Source organism: Phyllobates terribilis, unplaced genomic scaffold (genome assembly GCF_046119375.1).
Source record: "Phyllobates terribilis strain yellow unplaced genomic scaffold, ASM4611937v1 Scaffold_4__5_contigs__length_816908805, whole genome shotgun sequence".
NCBI classification, from domain to species: domain Eukaryota; kingdom Metazoa; phylum Chordata; class Amphibia; order Anura; family Dendrobatidae; genus Phyllobates; species Phyllobates terribilis.
Window position 1 is genome coordinate 63,901,456 of NW_027362764.1, and position 18,330 is coordinate 63,919,785.

At 41.6% G+C, this 18,330-nt stretch overlaps 1 protein-coding gene across 1 annotated transcript in view; it reads left to right on the forward strand.

The window, feature by feature from the left end:
• The window catches only part of FAM171A1 (family with sequence similarity 171 member A1), a 95,734-nt gene that overhangs the window by 54,423 nt on the left and 22,981 nt on the right, over window positions 1-18,330 (forward strand). Inside the window, exons 3-4 of the mRNA XM_073677425.1 lie at window positions 2,086-2,178; window positions 15,231-15,389. Coding sequence (XP_073533526.1) covers window positions 2,086-2,178; window positions 15,231-15,389 — 252 coding nt within the window. The remainder of the gene's footprint in view (window positions 1-2,085; window positions 2,179-15,230; window positions 15,390-18,330) is intronic.

Sequence of the window (18,330 nt, forward strand, 5' to 3'; positions counted from 1 at the left end):
TCCAGCAATACCTTTACATGGCCAGTCCGTTCCACAGTTACTGAGAAATCAGCGTCTGAACTGTGGCTAAAGAGCTATGATAGATCTGAAGCCTCTGTCACACCAGCTCTATTCCTGCCTCCTGCTTTGACTGATGGCTCCTTTGCTTGAAGTCACACAGCGTATACGCTGGCAGTCAAGCAGGAGTAGGCGGTGCTGGGCTGGAAATAGAGCTGGAGTGTCACAGGCTTCAGATCTACCATAGCTCTTCAGCCTCAATTCACATACTGATTTTGGAGGAATGGACTGGCCATGTAAAGATATTTCTGGACTGGTCTTTAAAAGGACTTCATACGCATATAATTAGCTTGGGGGTGAAATCTTGCTGACAGATTCCCTTTAAAGAGGTTGTCCACTACTTTTAATATCGACAACCTATGCCTTGGATAGGCCCTCAATAGCTGATCTGTGGGGATCCAACACCCAGCACCCCCACAATCGGTCAGCTGTTGTCAGCTCTAAAAAATTTCACGTAGCATGTTCTGTTTTCTTGTGTGTAGAAGATGGTAGAAATATTAAGTAAAGGAGAGGGTGCTCATGAAATCTGTGAGGTATGCACCAGGACCACCATTTTGTTGAAGCATCTATAAAACGTGTGTGTGTGTGTGTGTGTGTGTGTGTGTGCGCGCGCGCTCGTTGCCAGCTATGGTCTGGTCACTTCCATAGATCATGGCTAATGATGTTAATAGACAGTTTTTCAAGGTGTCTGCTGTCCAAAGTTCTTACGCTGTGTAGAGGTCATCTACCTCATTACTAATAGCTGGAGTCTCCTCCTTGACCTTCTGTCATTTTGCACAAATCAGAATTTCTTGCTATTCCTTTTACCGCTTTTTTTTAAACATTGGTGAATTTACATGCAAAATACACCCAGCTGATATTTTTTTAAATAAGTACGTGTATTTTGTACCATAAATGAAAGACCTTGTCTAATACTCGCACAACCTCCTTCTTAAATACTATATACCCCTTGTAAAATATAAACACTAAATGCTCTCCTTCCATAACGGCGCCATTCCAGCGACGTCTGGCGACATTATGCCACGGGAGCCCAGCAGCCAATCAGAGTCCGCTATTGAGCTGCTGTCCTCGCCCATCCTTCAGATGAATCCTGGCCGTCCAGGGATGGTGTGACTGCTCAGTAGCGGCTGCTGATTGTTATTGCCACGTGAACTGCAAAGCCAATGTCATGTGAGACCCAGCATCACCATCGCTGGATCGACGCCCGTATGGGACACGAGAATATAGTGTTTTTTATTTTACAAGAGGGAATGTAGGATCTAAGAAGGGGGTCGTCTGAATTGTAGGCAACCTCCTTTAATTTTTTTTGTATATAATTTTCATTAAAAATGTGCACCGTGTTTTTGCTTCACGTTGATAACTGCAGAATGAGCTAAGTGAGTATCCTTCTGTGAGCTCGATCTGACGGGTAGTTTTCAACTGTTCAAGGCGGCGTTCACACTTCTGTTTTGAACATTCTGTTCCGTTTTCCGTAGAAAAAAAAAATAATGGATGTGAAAAATCGGTTGCATAACTGATGTAAATGATAACAGAGGCCCCATTGATGATTATGGGGTGCGTATGGTTTCCGTTACTCATCTGTTCTTGGAACAGAAGAAAACGTGTGTTTGAACCTTTTCTTTCGTTCTGAGCACTGGCAGATAACGGAACGCAGATGGGGTCACATAATAATCAACGGGGTTCCTCTCCCTCCATTCGCATCAGTTATGATACAGATTAATTTTTTATTTATTTTAGTTTAAAATACATGCTTTTAAGTAAAAAAAAAAAATGTCTTTGAAGGTGTCAATATCTTTTAATTTCCTGGAATTGTACAGAATTCCTTTTGACATGACTCTGCTGTCTGTCATGCTCTGGTCCACCAGACCTTCTCCACATAGCTGCTTTTAATCTCTGGCTGTGAGATCAGGGTCCTGAATTGGGGACCATCTCCGGTACAAGTACAATAGGCAGACATTCTAATTTAAATTTTAATTCTTAAAAATATATTTTTTTATATTTTTATTTTATTATTTTGTTTATTCTCAGTGTTTTCCTCTTTGAGCCTCGGTTTACTGCCTGAGCGGTCGGCCACCCTCATGGTCTATGATGATTACGTGCAGATAGTCTCAGGATTTCAAGGTGAGTACAGTGCATCTAATTGTGCCAGTAAAAAAAAAAAAAAAAAAAAAGACAAAAAAATGCAAATGTGATTGTTTGATCTAGATCTAATCATTATCCAATCATTCAGAACCCCCCTTTTGTGATCAGACACGGGGCACCCGCTTTTTGACATCCATATGCATATGGACAGACTAGGTCTCAACGAAAGACCCCTATTAAAAATCTCTACTTTGACAATATTTTAATATTTTATATTAAATATCGGAGTGCTGTTTGTCGCAACTTTAGTCACCAATATGTTTTTTAAGCTCTTAAACTAGTGAGCGGCTTAGTCTTTGTAAAACTGGAGCTCAAAAGACTGAATTTGTGTTTTTTTGCACTTTTTCCTTTTGGATTACGGCGCGTGCTCGCCTGATAAAGAGGTCATGTGCACATGCCCATAGACTACATGTTTTACCCTAGTGGCTGACTGAACACATCACCAATTTTCTAAGTAAATATATTTCTAAACATGCTATTGACATGAAATTCTCACCAGATGTCGGTAGCATAACTTAATGTATGAACTTTATGGATTTATGTAATAATGAGAAATGACACCGGGAAAAAGTATTCAACACGCTTACTGAAATGTAGCTACCGTAATACTTCGTACAAAAGCCTTTGTTGGTGATGAAGTTTCAAGACGCCTCCTGTATGGGGAAACTAGTCACAGGCATTGCTCAGGTGTGATTTTTGGCCCATTCTTCCACACAAACACTCTTTAAAAAATCGTGAAGCTTCCGTGGGCTCCTTCTTTGAGCTTTAGTTCCTTCCATATAATTTCTATTGGATACAGGTCCGGTGATTGGCTCTACAGTTCTAGCGGCTTTATTTTCTTTCTCTGAAACCAGTTGAGTGTTTCCTTGGCTGTGTGTTTGGGATCATTGTCTTGCTGAAATGTCCACCCTTGTGTCATCTTCATCATCCTTGTATATGGCAGCAGATTTTTATCAAGCATGTCTCGGTACATTTGTTCATTGACCCTGCCTTCAATTATATGAAGTTTGCCAGTGATGTATGTTGAAAAATAGCCCCACACCATGATGTTCTCGCCTTCAAACTTCACTGTTGGTATGGTGTTTTTGGTGTGATATGCAGTGTCTTTTGGCCTCCAAACATAGTGTGTATTATGGCATCCAAAGAGTTCAATTTTGGCCTCATCTGACCAGACTATATTTTCCTAGTATTTCACAGGCTTGTCTAAATGTTGTTGAGCAAACTTTAAATGCATTTGAACATGCTTTTGTTCCTCAATGGAGTCTTGCGTGGTGAGCGTGCATACAGGCCATGGAGGTTGAGCGCATTACTTTTCTTTTCTTTGAAACAAACAATTGTATTTGATTCTAGGTCTTTCTGTAGCTCTCCACAGGTGGTCCTTAGCTCTTGGACAACTCTTCTGATTATTATTTTCGCTCCTCTGTCTGAAATCTTACAGGGAGCACCTTGTCGATGCTGGTTTATGGTGAAATGCTGCTTTTTTCACTTCCGGATTATGGCCCCAACAGTGCTCACTGGAACCTTTCAGTAGTTTAGAAATTCTTCTGTAACCAATGCCATCAGTTTGTTTTGCAACAATAAGGTTGTGAAGGTCTGGAGACAGCTCATTGGTTTTAACTATTATGAGATGTGTCTTGTGTGGCACCTTGGTAATAAGACACCTTGATATAGGCCATCAGTTGAACCAGCTGATATTATTCTTCACTAAGTGGAAGGATTATTTTCTAATTACTCATAGATTTCAGCTGGTGTCATGACTTTCCATGGATTTTTGCCCCTCTTTCTTAATGTGTTCAATATTTTCTGTGTCATTTCTCATTATTATGCATAATTTAACTTAATTTATGGACATATAGGCAAAGAAATCAGACCATATGTTGATTGGATGGGTTGTTACAGACATCTGGTGAGAATTTCAGGTCAATAACACCTTTAGAAATATATTACACTAAAATACCACGTCCTAGATATCGGTGAATGTTGCAAATCTTTATTACATAGTGGACTGCGTTAAGAACAATAAACCATAAAAGTGATCAATGTAAATCAAAATTAATATCCCATGGAGGCCTGGATTTGGAATGATACTCAAAATCAAAGTGGAAAATCAAATTACAGGCTGATCCAACTTTAGTGGAAATGCCTGAAGACAAGAAAATGGGGCTCAGTATTGTGTGTGGCTGCCATGTGCCTCTATGACCTCCCTACAACGCCTGGGTATGCTCCTAATGTCGCGGCGGATGTTTCCCTAAAGGATCTTCTCTCAGACCTGGATTAAAGCATCAGTCAACTCCTGGACATTCTGTGGTACAATGTGGCATTGGTGGATGGAACAAAACATGATGTCCCAGATGTACTCAATCTTATTCAGGTCTGGGGAACGGGCGGGCCAGTCCATAGCATCAATGCCTTCATCATGCAGGAACTGCTGACACACTCCAGCCACATGAGGTCTGGCATTGTCCTGCATCAGAAGAAACCCAGGGCCAACCGCACCAGCATATGGTCTCACAAGGGGTCTGAGGATCTCATCCCGGTACCTAATGGCAGTCAGGCTACCTCTGGCGAACACATGGAGGGCTGTGTGGCCCTCAAAAGAAATTCCTCCCGACACCATTACTGACCCACTGCCAAACCGGTCATGCTGGAGGATGTTGCAGGCATCGGAACGTTCTCCATGGTGTCTTCAGACTCTGTCATGTCTGTCACATGTGCTCAGGGTGAACCTGCTCTCATTCTTGAAGGGCACATAGCGCCAATGAGGAATATGCCAATCGCCCTGCACTGTGTTGGGCTGTAAGCACAACACCCACTTGTGGACATCGGGCCCTCATACCACCCTCATGGAGTCTGTTTCTGACAGTTTGAGCAGACACGTGGTTGTTAGTGACCTGCTGGAGGTTATTTTGCAGGGCTCTGAAACTGCGCCTCCTGTTACTTCTTGCACAAAGGAGGAGGCAGCAGTCCTACTGCTGGGTTATTGCCCTCCTATAGCCCCCTCCACGTCTCCTGGTGTACTGGCCTGTCTCCTGGTATCTGCTCCATGCTCTGGACACTGTGCTGACAGACACAGCTGCCCTTCTTGCCACAGTTCGCATTGATGTGCCATTCTGGATGAGCTGCACCACCTGAGCAACTTCTGTGGGTTGTACTGTAGACACTGCCTCATTCTACTGTACCTCAAGGGGTGAGGGCAAAAGTGACCAAAATAGCCAAAAAGGATGAGAACCGAGAAATGGTCAGTAGTCACCACCTGCAGAGCCGCTCCTTTTATAGTAGGTGTCTCGCTAATTGCCTATCATTTTTACTGGTTGTTTGTTCCATTTGCACAACAGCAGGTGATATTGATTCCCAATCAGTGTTGCTTCATAACTGGACAAGTTTATTTCTCAAAAGTGTGGTTGCCTTCAAGTTACATTGTGTTTGTTGTTTGTGTTCCCTATATTTTTTGAGCAGTGTATTTTGCTTACTTACAGCACCATCATATTCCACAGTGCTTCTAATGCACTTCATACAATATAAAGGGATTATTCAGCTCCACTAATTTCCGCATTAATAGTGAGTGTGACTTTATGACCCCACACACCTGCCAAGACATGTATACAATGCCTGTTGATCATGTATGTGTTTTATTCTAATGAACAGGCTACATGAACGTTGCCGATTGTGCACTCCTCTTGGCAGCGGTGTGGGGGGTCATAGCGTTATCTGCACTGCTCGCCCCTGATGTAGAAGTGATTAGCGCTGGATAAACCCCTATAAAGTGCTTCAAGTGTGAGAGGTGCTACTTGGTTGTGGTCACTTAATTTTAGTGCCGACATGACCATGTGATGCCTTTTGGCGTCCCCTAAGATTTTATTTCATCCCTACTAGTCGGCCAAAAGGGAAACTAGTTGCAAATGGCGGTGATGACCACCTGTTACACAGATGGAAGCGGCAGATTCAAGGACCCTCCTGGTGCATTTTATGGACGCTCTATTATTACAGACTGTGTCTTATGTCACATATGCAGAGGGTAGAGTTGGCCGTCACTTTGGAGGACCGTCCCGGCAAAGATTTAGCACTAGGGCCCAGGATCTACAAATTATATCTCTGATCCTCCATGTGAAAACGGAGGTACCTTCGGCCCCCTGGACCCCTGTGGGGGGAACTCTTTCATGGCGGTGTACAGAGCAGAGCAGTAATACATCCCCATATGTAAGGCCTCCATTAGTCCATCATTTTCATCTGTGTTAATTAATGAGTTTGCGCACACAGCGGATCGGTTACCTCTAAACAGCTTGAAGGCGACGAGGAGTCGTCCTAATGAGCTGGCGGCAGCATTACTGATGTAGGACGCCTTGCACCCCAGGAGCGCTCCTCTCATGTCAGAACCTTTTTGGGTACAATTTCAATCGACCTAAAACTTGTATATTTCATAAATCCGCAGGAGGGGATTGAAATGTTAATAGGAGAAACCAAAATCTGTTTCTACAAATAGATTACAGGAGACAGATTGTAAAAACACTAATCCTTATTAACATCAAAGTTCAACCTAATCATGTGTCATCAGAAAATGACCCATTGTTTAAATGTTTGTCAAATGTGGCGGTGGGGGAGGGTTGTTTTTTCAAAAACTAAAAAAAAAAATGTTTTTAATTTTCCATATTTCCACATCACTATATAAAAAACACAAATCTTGCAATTTTCCCTCCGGCCACTAGGTTTAATGAGATTCATACTTCCTCTTCTGTATAGACAGACTTTTCAGCAGTCTCATTATTATAACAGCAGGATTACAATGACTGATAACACCTCTATATACAGTATATAACGCAGGATCCACCTGTCATGGGTGTGTCAGGTGTATTAGACAGTCACTCTGGATCTACAGTTAGGTCCATATATATTTGGACAGACAACATTTTTCTAATTTTGGTTCTAGACATTACCACAATGAATTTTAAACAAAACAATTCAGATGCAGTTGAAGTTCAGACTTTCAGCTTTCATTTGAGGGTATCCACATTAAAATTGGATGAAGGGTTTAGGAGTTTCAGCTCCTTAACATGTGCCACCCTGTTTTTAAAGGGACAAAAAGTAATTGGACAGATTAAATAATTGTAAATAAAATGTTCATTTCTAGTACTTGGTTATAAACCCTTTGTTGGCAATGACTGCCTGAAGTCTTGAACTCATGGACATCACCAGACGCTGTGTTTCCTCCTTTTTGATGCTCTGCCAGGCCTTCACTGCGGTGGTTTTCAGTTGCTGTTTGTTTGTGGGTCTTTCTGTCTGAAGTTTAGTCTTTAACAAGTGAAATGCATGCTCAATTGGGTTGAGATCAGGTGACTGACTTGGCCATTCAAGAATATTCCACTTCTTTGCTTTAATAAACTCCTGGGTTGCTTTGGCTTTATGTTTTGGGTCATTGTCCATCTGTAGTATGAAACGACGACCAATCAGTTTGGCTGGATCTGAGCACACAGTACGGCTCTGAATACATCAGAATTCATTCGGCTGCTTCTGTCCTGTGTCACATCATCAATAAACACTAGTGACCCAGTGCCACTGGCAGCCATGCATGCCCAAGCCATCACACTGCCTCCACTGTGTTTTCCAGATGATGTGGTATGCTTTGGATCATGAGCTGTACCACGCCTTCACCATACTTTTCTCTTTCCATCATTCTGGTAGAGGTTGATCTTGGTTTAATCTGTCCAAAGAATGTTCTTCCAGAACTGTGCTGGCTTTTTTAGATGTTTTTTTAGCAAAGTACAGTCTAGCCTTTTTATTCTTGATGCTTATGAGTGGCTTGCACCGTGCAGTGAACCCTCTGTATTTACTTTCATGCAGTCTTCTCTTTATGGTAGATTTGGATATTGATACGCCTACCTCCTGGAGAGTGTTGTTCACTTGGTTGGCTGTTGTGAAGGGGTTTCTCTTCACCATGGAGATTATTCTGCGATCATCCACCACTGTAGTCTTCCGTGGGCGCCCAGGTCTTTTTGCATTGATGAGTTCACCAGTGCTTTCTTTCTTTCTCAGGATAAACCAAACTGTAGATTTTGCCACTCCAAATATTGTAGCAATTTCTCGGATGGGTGTTTTCTGCTTTTGCAGCTTAAGGATGGCTTGTTTCACCTGCATGGAGAGCTCCTTTGACCGCATGTTTACTTCACAGCAAAACCTTCCAAATCCAACCACCACACCTCAAATCAACTCCAGGCCTTTTATCTGCTTAATTGAGAATGACATAACGAAGGGATTGCCCACACCTGTCCATGAAATAGCCTTGGAGTCAATTGTCCAATTACTTTTGGTCCCTTTAAAAACAGGGTGGCACATGTTAAGGAGCTGAAACTCCTAAACCCTTCATCCAATTTTAATGTGGATACCCTCAAATGAAAGCTGAAAGTCTGAACTTCAACTGCATCTGAATTGTTTTGTTTAAAATTCATTGTGGTAATGTCTAGAACCAAAATTAGAAAAATGTTGTCTGTCCAAATACATATGGACATAACTGTAGCTGTAGAAAGTCACTGCGCTTGGCATTGCAGACACCTTCTTAATACTTCTTCCTTTAAGACCCAGCGGCGACCTCCCTCCTGCTGCTGTTTGACAAACCCTTACATGGAAGTTAAAAACTCTGTTTCATCCAGACTATTGCCGGTGATACTTTTATGTACCTCTGTGCATGCTTTCAGCACTAGCTGTTGGCAGACTTCTTCTCTGGTGCCATTGGAGGAAAGTTGGCGTTTCCCCTCTGGTGTCTGCTCAAGCTAAGTTTATCCCCTTTGTTTGTCTACCTTGTTGTCTTTTAGTCAGTAGTGAGGCCTGAACAGTGCTCACCCCCTCCCTATTAAGGGCCTAGCTCCAGGGATATACAGGGTTTAGGGTCCTGCTCGGCAATAGGTGTGGAACCTATATAGGGACAGTAGGGTAGGCAGGGTGAGATAAGATCTGCCAAGGGGTCTCCACTCCCCCTTTCCCTAGTGTTTTGGCTTCCTCCACCTCTTCCCTTTGTGTTGCACTTAGTCTTTCCCACACTTTGCTGGACACCACCAATCACAATAGGTGATGTCACAGCTCACCTCCTCCTCCTCCTGTACAATGACTGATAACACCTCTATATATAGTCAATAACAGGATCTCCCATTGACAATAGGTGATGTCACAGCTCACCTCCTCCTATAACACCTCTATATAGAGTAAATCCGACATTCACAATAGGCGATGTCACAGCTCACGTTCGCACCCTCCATTCAATGACCTTTTTTCTTGCTTGGACCATGCTCAGTTAATACTTCTATACAAATAGGCTATGAGTCAGTCTATTACTGCTATTATCCATGTAAAGATCAGGCCTCACATTAGACCTAGTGGCCAGTGTGAAAATTGCAAGATTATTTTTTTCAAAATATGATTTTAAATCTATAGCTGCTGTTGAGTCTATAGTTGATGTTTTGTTGATTATGATTTGGAATTAGTTAAGCCCTTTTGGAGGGAAAAAGCCGTAAGTTTAGGTACATAGATTTGCGACTAATTAGAGTAACTCTTATGTCCTGTATCAGTTTTTTTAGATGTGGAATATTATAAATGGTTTGAAAATGGGATTTTTCCCTTTAAATCATTGACCTGGTAGATTTGCCCACGCGAAAAGCTTGTGATTAGAGAGGAGCGTTGTGCGCTGACATTGTGCGTATTGATGGGATTACCATATGTCCATCTCTGCCGCGTTTCAGCCTTTGCTGTAGCCATCTCTAAGCCTTTTGGCTGCGGTGCATCTGGACGCTGTTCCCAAGATGTTATTTTGAGGTCAATGCAAAAATAACTCTGCTTTTTACTATGCGGAGCCTTCTGGTAGAGGCAGAAATGAGGAACTTCTCTAATTCTCCCCCAGGAAATATCACGGGTCTGATGGAAATACAACTTCTCTTTGTACTGTGCATAGCGGATTGTGAATTGCCTGCTCGCTGTTACACGCGGACTCACTTACAGGATCATCATGTGAATGTCATTATGTTTTGACTTTTTTGATTTTTTTATTACATACTGTATTTTGAAGCAGAATCCTCTCCGAACCTCATACTGCAAAGGCCGCAAGAAAAAAGACTGGGTAAAAAAAGCCTCTTCAAAAATCACGAGACCTGAAGGTTTTTTTTTTTTTTTTTAAAAACTCATGTGAATTTCTCTTAAAAACCATGTCAGATTTTGTCTGGCACAAAAAAACCTGCATGTGAACATAACCTTCATATTACCCTCCTTTTTTTTTTTTTTTTTTTTTTTTTTAAACATAGATTTGATTTTCAAGTTGAAAAATTCACTATCTAGACCTGAAAGTGTGTGGGGTTTTTATGCCATTATGTGGCCTTTATGTATGGGACACTTTCTGCTTCTTATCATTCAGTGGCTACCTTTTTTGTTTTTTTAACTTTGGAAAAATGTGCGATTTAAGAATGTTTTCTCATGGTAACTTATTTAAAGAGTATTTTAAAGTGTGTTTGATGCAAAATTTGAAACAGAATCCGCTCTAAAATACTTGTCAAAATACAGCATATGAACTAACACGAGGAGTTTTTGCCTTTAAAATGGGTTGTTGTTTTTTTTGTCTTTTTGCTGATTTTTGAATAACATCAGTACAAAGAATTCTTCTATCTAGAGCAATTGTATCGAGAGAGCTCAGATAATGATATGCTTGCTTGTGCTTGAAATCTACGTCGTATCATGCTTGGCGTGGATTTAATTTTCTGGCACACGGACAACCCAATTTATTAGGAGTGGTGTTTCTTTTAATTTGGCTCACCTTCCTGCAGTGGCTCACCGTCCTACAGACGTATAAAATAAATTCCTCCCTAAATGGCCGTAAGTAAGCGACTCCCTATTGAACTGTATGGAGAGAGTGTCGGCCGTCTTGATATTACTCAATAGATCCTGTATAAGCCGACTCGTTGAAGTTCAGGTCCTGGTACCCGACCAAACTTTACTCCAAAGTTTGGTTCGGGAACCAGAACCTGAACCCCATTGAAATCAGTGGGGACCCAAACTTACTTTTCTCTCTCTTGATCTCTCGCTCATTTTTTTCAGCAATTTATTACATTTTTCCAAAATAAGTTTAAAAAATTGGATTTTTCAAGCAAGATATCTGCATGATACGGTCATGACTTATGAGAAATCTATTAATTGACGTCATTACCCATGAGAAATACTACTGCGGCAATCTTTTTTTTTTTTTTTTTTTTTTTTTTTTTTTTTTTTTTAAATGGCACATTTTTAATTAAAGCGTGTGCGTCCACCATGTGCCAATAGTCAGCTAATCAAGACCTGCGCCAATTTCCTGGGAAGTTTAGTAGCTGCTTGACCTGGAAGGCATCGTATAGTGTTTTGTACTAATGAGAACCACATGTAGAATACACGGTGCATGTAAATGCCTGGTGCCCGTCTGTAATAAAAGCCTGGCTGCACCATGGAGAGGGTGTTATAAGGTATTCACGCTGACCAGACGACTAGAAGACGTCTGGGAATCCTGCCTGCTACTTAAAGTTGATGTGTTTTACAGGCTAAAAGTCTGTCCCAGAGCCACATTGTTTTGGTGCATGTTTTATTGCCCGGGAATATTGTTGCACTACATAGTTTTTATATGGCCGCTGCTACACCATATAAGCAAGAGTATATTTATTATAGATAGATGCGTATATATCTATATCTCAATTAGAATCACCCATAAAATTAAATTTGGTAGGAAAAGACCAGTATGACGGGCACGGGCTGATTTATTTGCCTTTTTTTGCCTTTTTTTTTTTTCTTCGTCTGCTTGGCTTTTGGTTTACAGTCATAAATAAGTGGCTTGTGGTTTTGATTCCCCAGATGTAAGTTGTGGAGATTTGTACAGGTGGACCACAGGCCGTGCTAGTTCTGTTGTTTCCACACATCCATTGCAAAGTATATCTGATTTATTGTATGCCCCTTGTATGTAAAAGTGTACAAAGCTGGCCTAGGTAAAATGTAATCATTTTAATTTTTTTTTTTTTTTTTTTTTTAACAACGCTCTTAACTACTTCTGGACTGCCCATAGACTTTGTACGTCCAGGCAGACACAGCCAGACTCCCCACAGAGAAGGCAGACATTTGTTTATTACCATGTTCACCTTCTCTCTCTCTCTCTCTCTCTCTCTCTCTCTCTCTCTCTCTCTCTCTCTCTCTCTCTCTCTCTCTCTCTCTCTCTCTCTCTCTCTCTCTCTCTCTCTCTCTCTCTCTCTCTCTCTCTCTATATCTATATCTATATCTATATCTATATCTATATATATATATATATATATACCACGCTGAACCAGCAATATATACAGATTAGAAAGCATTTGATTTGTTCATGTGATCTCATGGTGTAGGCAGGGAACATGAGCTGCTGGGTCCTAGGAGGGACCCCGTCAGCTCTATGTAGGCAGGAAGTTGAAATTTCCCTGTAACTGGGGCTAATGTAGCAGCCCCTGTTACAGGGAAAATCTGCAATAATAGAAAAAAATGTATTACGGTAATATGTTAAAATGTCCCCCAAAGGTCTTTTAAGATGTTATGGGGGGTCAAGGTGTTAAGTAGATGGGGGAAAAAAATAAATGAATGAAAAATGGCAAAAATGAAATGGGGGGGGGGGGGGAAATAAAAAGCTTAAATAAAACAAAACGTAAAAAAAAAAACTGTCAGTCTAAATTGCGATTTACAAAACAAGTACAACTGAATGGGAATCAGTGACAGACGGGTACAATGGGAGTGAGAACCCTGCCAATGAGGGGATAGAATCTACAGAGAAGTGGGACATTTCTGCAAAGTTAGTTGAAGGGAAAGGTAGATGCCAGTAGTGACCAGTGAGGTTGTGATTGTGAATACGACTGGATGTTTTGGATTGGCTCCTGTCATTATTTCCTTTCTAGTCGTCTTTGGCAAGGATAGTTTTTATAGAGTAATCCATCTAAGGAAATGCTGCTTTCCTTTATTTTATTTTTTTAAGCAGTCTTGAAGCTTTTTTTGAAGCTTTTTTTTTTTGTTTTGCTATTTTCCTGAACTACAGCCTTTTGACTCAACTGTGCCAAGTTTGGAGCGGATTCCGAGGAATCCGCCTTATAGAAGCGACAAGTTTTTCAAAACCTCGTTGGCGGGGGAAAAAAAATAACTTGCCGTAAGAACAGAGTGGATTTGCATTTGAAGTATGATTGATTGATTGTTTTGAAGCAGGTTTTGAGGATGATTTTTGGAGCTGATCTGCTTAAAAATCCTTATTAACCAAAGTCTGTTCACACACATATATATATATATATAATGTGCACATGACCTCTTTTTCAGGCGGATTCTACCATGAACCTGCCCCCAAAATATGATCATTTTGCATTGAAATGTCAAAATGACTTGCTGCTCCTACATTCCATCTTTTTTTTAGTTGTTTTAACTAAAGTGGCTAAAAATGACCTGACCATCCTTCAGGCAGCTTATACTTCTTAAAAAAAAAATAAAAAATTATGCCACAAAAATTTCAGATGACGCGCTTCAGGAAAAAATCCCTCCAGAGGTGAAGTAATCTTCTACGGCTTGGTATATTTTACAGTAAAGCTGCTATAAGAAACAGGAAAAAAATATTGAATGAACTTAAAGGATAACTAAAGAAAATATTTGTACTACTTGGCCTTTGCCACTGAACCTGCGTGTGCGTGGTCACAATTATCCGGTTAATGTGCATATCGTCCTTTTAATAAACTGATTCCTGTACAGCTTTCTTCCCTCCTCACCAATTATTTTTTGCACACTACTGTTTTCTTATATATATTTTTTCATCTAATGGGCAAATTTGATATCTTGAATTGTGCAACTCCTCTGTTTTTCCTCCCGAAAAAGGGAGCAGAGCAAGAAAATGGGAAGAATCAGATTGTGCTTTCTAACAAGTCTTTTACCTCATCCCAAAGCTGTATTCACATCTACACTGCTCATTACTGCTGCTGTTTGTGTGCAAATTAAGGGATGAAGAGCAGGAATTCCTCATGTCTGTGTATGAGACATTTTAGTATCTAGTTTACACCCGCTAGCTCAGTCGATTGGTAAATTAAAAGATAGAGCTTTCCGAGGGGAAAACTGGTAAAATGAAGGATAGAAGGGACATAATGGCCGAAGGTAGTGATATTCCTCATGTACACATACAGGACACCTTCTTCTAAAACATTACTTAAAAGGTACATTTACCCTTTAAAATAAGATGCTGGAGAGCGGACAGATCTTCTAAGTAATGTACTTTCATTATTCATTGCATCTCTTCCAAATTGATAAGCCAAATCTGGACAGTAACTGTAATGGAGAAACTTCATTCCATCGAGCAATTGGCATAAAATGATGAATACAGGAAGTATCATGGCTGTTATTCATCAGTTCATTAGACATTTAAAATCAGTTGTGTTATATACATGAGGCCAGAATTGGATAATGGATGCTCTATGCTGGAAATTATTCCCTACCTAAGTGTACTGTTTTAGAAAAATCTGATTACTAATGCAGGCTGAGATGAGGAATGTCACCTCTGAGATGAGGAATGTCACCGCTTGACAGCTGCATCCCCTCCTTTTTGCAAATCTAACTTGGTGCTGATTATCAAAGCCATTTGTGACACTTTCCTAATGATTATCACCTAATTGCTTCAGACTTTTATTTGGGGATCAAATCATTGGAACTAGAGTTTTTGCTGATTCACATGGAGACATATGTGATCTCTCTAAAATCCTTTGCCAAGGCGACAAGCTGGGATTTTTTGTTGCATTTTTTTTAGTGCCATCGTAGCCAGGATCTGAAGACTTAAGCTCGTACCAGAAAAAGAACCAAGGAGGTTTAGCATGTTTTTTTTTATTTTTTTTTATTTCTTTTTGAATTTTTTTGCTGTAGTAATTGGATGTAAAAAAAAATAAAAAAATGAATGTGTTTTATGTTCATATAAGGAAATCCATTTTGAACTTCTCTTATCTTGCTGAAAACCTGTATAAGTTTATTTGACCGGACTATCATGTTTGTGGTTCATACAGGGTCTCGCCTGCAGCCTCGGGTGCACTTTGACAGAAGCGCCCTGGAACTTCCTGGAAATGCTACCTATAAAGATCTGAATGCGTTTTTGACTGTTGCCAGCACTTCCTTAGAAGTGGAAAGTTTTCCTTATTTACAAGGAACCGATGGAAACTCATCAGGTAGGACATCTGCCAAACCCCTAATTAACCATATGTTAAATATGATTGGTTTGTGGCCTGCACCCTTGCATTATTATTTATTATTAAAGTTCCATTCATTCCATGGCGCTTTACATGTGAAAAGGGGGTATACATACAAAAACAATTACAATAATCTTGAACAAAACGTGACGGCGACTGGTAAAAGAGGACCCTGCCCACGAGGGCTCAGTCTACAAGGGATGGGTGAGGATACAGTAGGTGAGGGTAGAGCTGGTCATGCAGCGGTATGGTGGAGCGAGGGTTACTGAAGGTTGTGGGAAGAGGCGAGTCTTCAGATTCCTTTTGAAGGTTTCCACAGTAGGCGAGAGTCTGATGGGTTGGGGTAGAGCGTTCCAGAGTAGGGGGGATGCACGGGAGAAATCTTGTATGCGATTGTGGGAAGAGGAGATGAGAGGGGAGAAGAACAGGAGATCTTGTGAGGATCGGAGGTTGCGTGTAAGTATGTACTGGGAGACTAGGTCACAGATACAAGGAGGAGACAGGTTGTGGATGGCTTTGTATGTAGGATTTTGAACTGGAGTCTCTGGGCAATGGGGAGCTAGTGAAGGGATTGACAGAGAGGAGAGGCCGGGGTAATAGTGTGGGAACAGGTTTATTAGTCGGGCAACAGAGTTTAGGATAGATTGGAGGGGTGCGAGAGTATCAGAATGGAGGCCACAGAGCAGGAGGTTGCAGTAATCGAGGCGGGAGATGAGGACATGCAATAGTGTTTTTGTAGATTCATGGTTGAGGAGTGTGCGGATCTGGGAAATAGTTTTGAGTTGCAGTTGGCAGGAAATGTAAAGGGCTTGGATATGTGGTTTGAAGGAGAGATCAGAGTCAAGGGTTACCCCGAGGCAGCGAGTTAAAGAGAGTGAGCAGCCATTGACTTTGATGGATAGGTCTGTTGGGGGAGGGGGTTAATGAGATTTAGGAAAGATAACCAATTCTGTTTTGTCAATGTTAAGTTTTAGAAATAGAACAGAGAAGGATGAAATAGCAGAAAGACCTTGTGGGATTCTGGTTAGTAAGGAGGTGATATCAGGTCCAGAGAGGTAGTTCTGGGTGTCATCAGCATAAAGGTGATACTGAAAGCTGTGGGACTCTGAGCTTTCCCAGGCAGAAGGTGTAGATGGAGAAGAGCAGGGGTCCTAGAACTGAACCTTCGGGGACACCGACAGATAGGAGGCGAGATGAGGAGGTGGTGTGTGAGTGGGAGACGCTGAATGTCCGATCTGTTAGGTATGAAGAGATCCAAGATGGGGCCAAGTCTGTGATGCCAAGAGGTGAGAATCTGAACTAAAAGGGAATGGTCTACTGTGTTGAAGGCAGAGGACAGGTCCAGAAGGAGGAGGAGGACAGTGGTGTCGCTTGGATTTGGCGGTTAATGGGTCATTGGTGACTGCAGTCAGGGCAGTCTCAGTGGAATGATGCGTTTGAAAGCCAGATTGTAAGCAGTCAAAGAGGGAACAGGAGGAGAGGTGAGAGGACAGTTCAAGATGGACGTGTTGTTCCAGTAGTTTTGAGGCATAGGGGAGAAGTAATATGGGGCGATGGCTAGACAGAGAGGATGGGTCAAGGGAGGGTTTTTTTGAGGATGTGTGTGATGAAGGCATGTTTAAAGCATGAGGGGATGAAACCAGTTGTCAGTGATAGGTTGAGGAGATTGTTTAGGGTTGGGATGAAGACTGAGGTGAGGTTTGGGATGAGGTGGGACTGGATCAGGTCTAGTACACAGGTGGCGAGATGTGATCTGGAAAAGAAAGTTGATTTTCTGTAATGGTGGGGAAGCTGGTTTTGGAGGAGGAGGGCTGAGTAGTTATGAGGAGGGGCTGTGGGGACTGTAGGTCAAAGCTTTCTGTGATATCAATCTTTTGCTTGAAGAATGTGGCAAAGTCTTCAGCTGAGAGGAGAGGGAGGAGACAATTGAAAGTGTTGAATAGCTGTTTAGGGTTGTGAGATGGGGAGGATAAGAGAGATGAGAGAAGTAGGTTTGTTTTGCTGCAGTGAGTGGACTTGAAAGTGGTGAGAGACAGTTTGTGTGTAATGAAGTGCTCGTTGGGAATGGGATTTTTTTTCCATCTCCGTTCAGCAACCCTGGAAACCCTCCTCAGTTCTTTAGTTAGGCTGGTGTTCCAGGGTTGCCTGTTGATTGTGTGAGGGGGTGACCGATTAGAGAGTTGTAGCTGTTGTGGTGGTAGATAAATCGGTGCCAGCGTCTGCATCATGTAAGGAACTTATGTCTGCAAGATGGAGAATGGACTTAGAAAGTGAGTGTAAATCAAGGCTCCCTGATCCACCATTGAGCCTGCGTGTGTAAGTCTGAGACTCCATACACTCCAGGCACTATCACATCACTACATTGCACCTGCTGTGCTGAAGCCTCAGCACGCACATTGCACAGACTGCAGCAGCGTGCTGGGGGAACAAGGGGACATGAGCAGTGTTTTCGTTTTTCTTGTAAATGTCAGTAAATGAGGCCAATCCTACTGAATGGGGGGTGGGATTGGTGAGAGGCCTATCATACTAGGTGGGCCATTGTATTGATCAAGGGGCCTAGGTTGGCCATTATACTGAGTAGGGTGTGGGTGGGGGCCAGTCATAATGAATGGTGGGCTGTTGTGGCAATTAGAACTTTTACTATGGGGCCCTGTGATTTCTATGTATGCACCTAGTCCAATTTCCAGAGTTGTCAGCGTGGCAACGCTTTTTTTTTTTCTGTATTCTCTTTTTGATCAACCTCGTAATAATGAAAAAGTGTGAATTCGTACTCGCCATCCAGATCTACTCTTTGTAGAGCACAGTTCAAGAAGTGTTTAGATGGGACACCTATTTTTTAGATAATTTTACGTTTCAAAAAAAAACATTCTATCAAAAATTGTTGAAATGCCTTGTATATTTTCAAGAATGTGACTTTTCT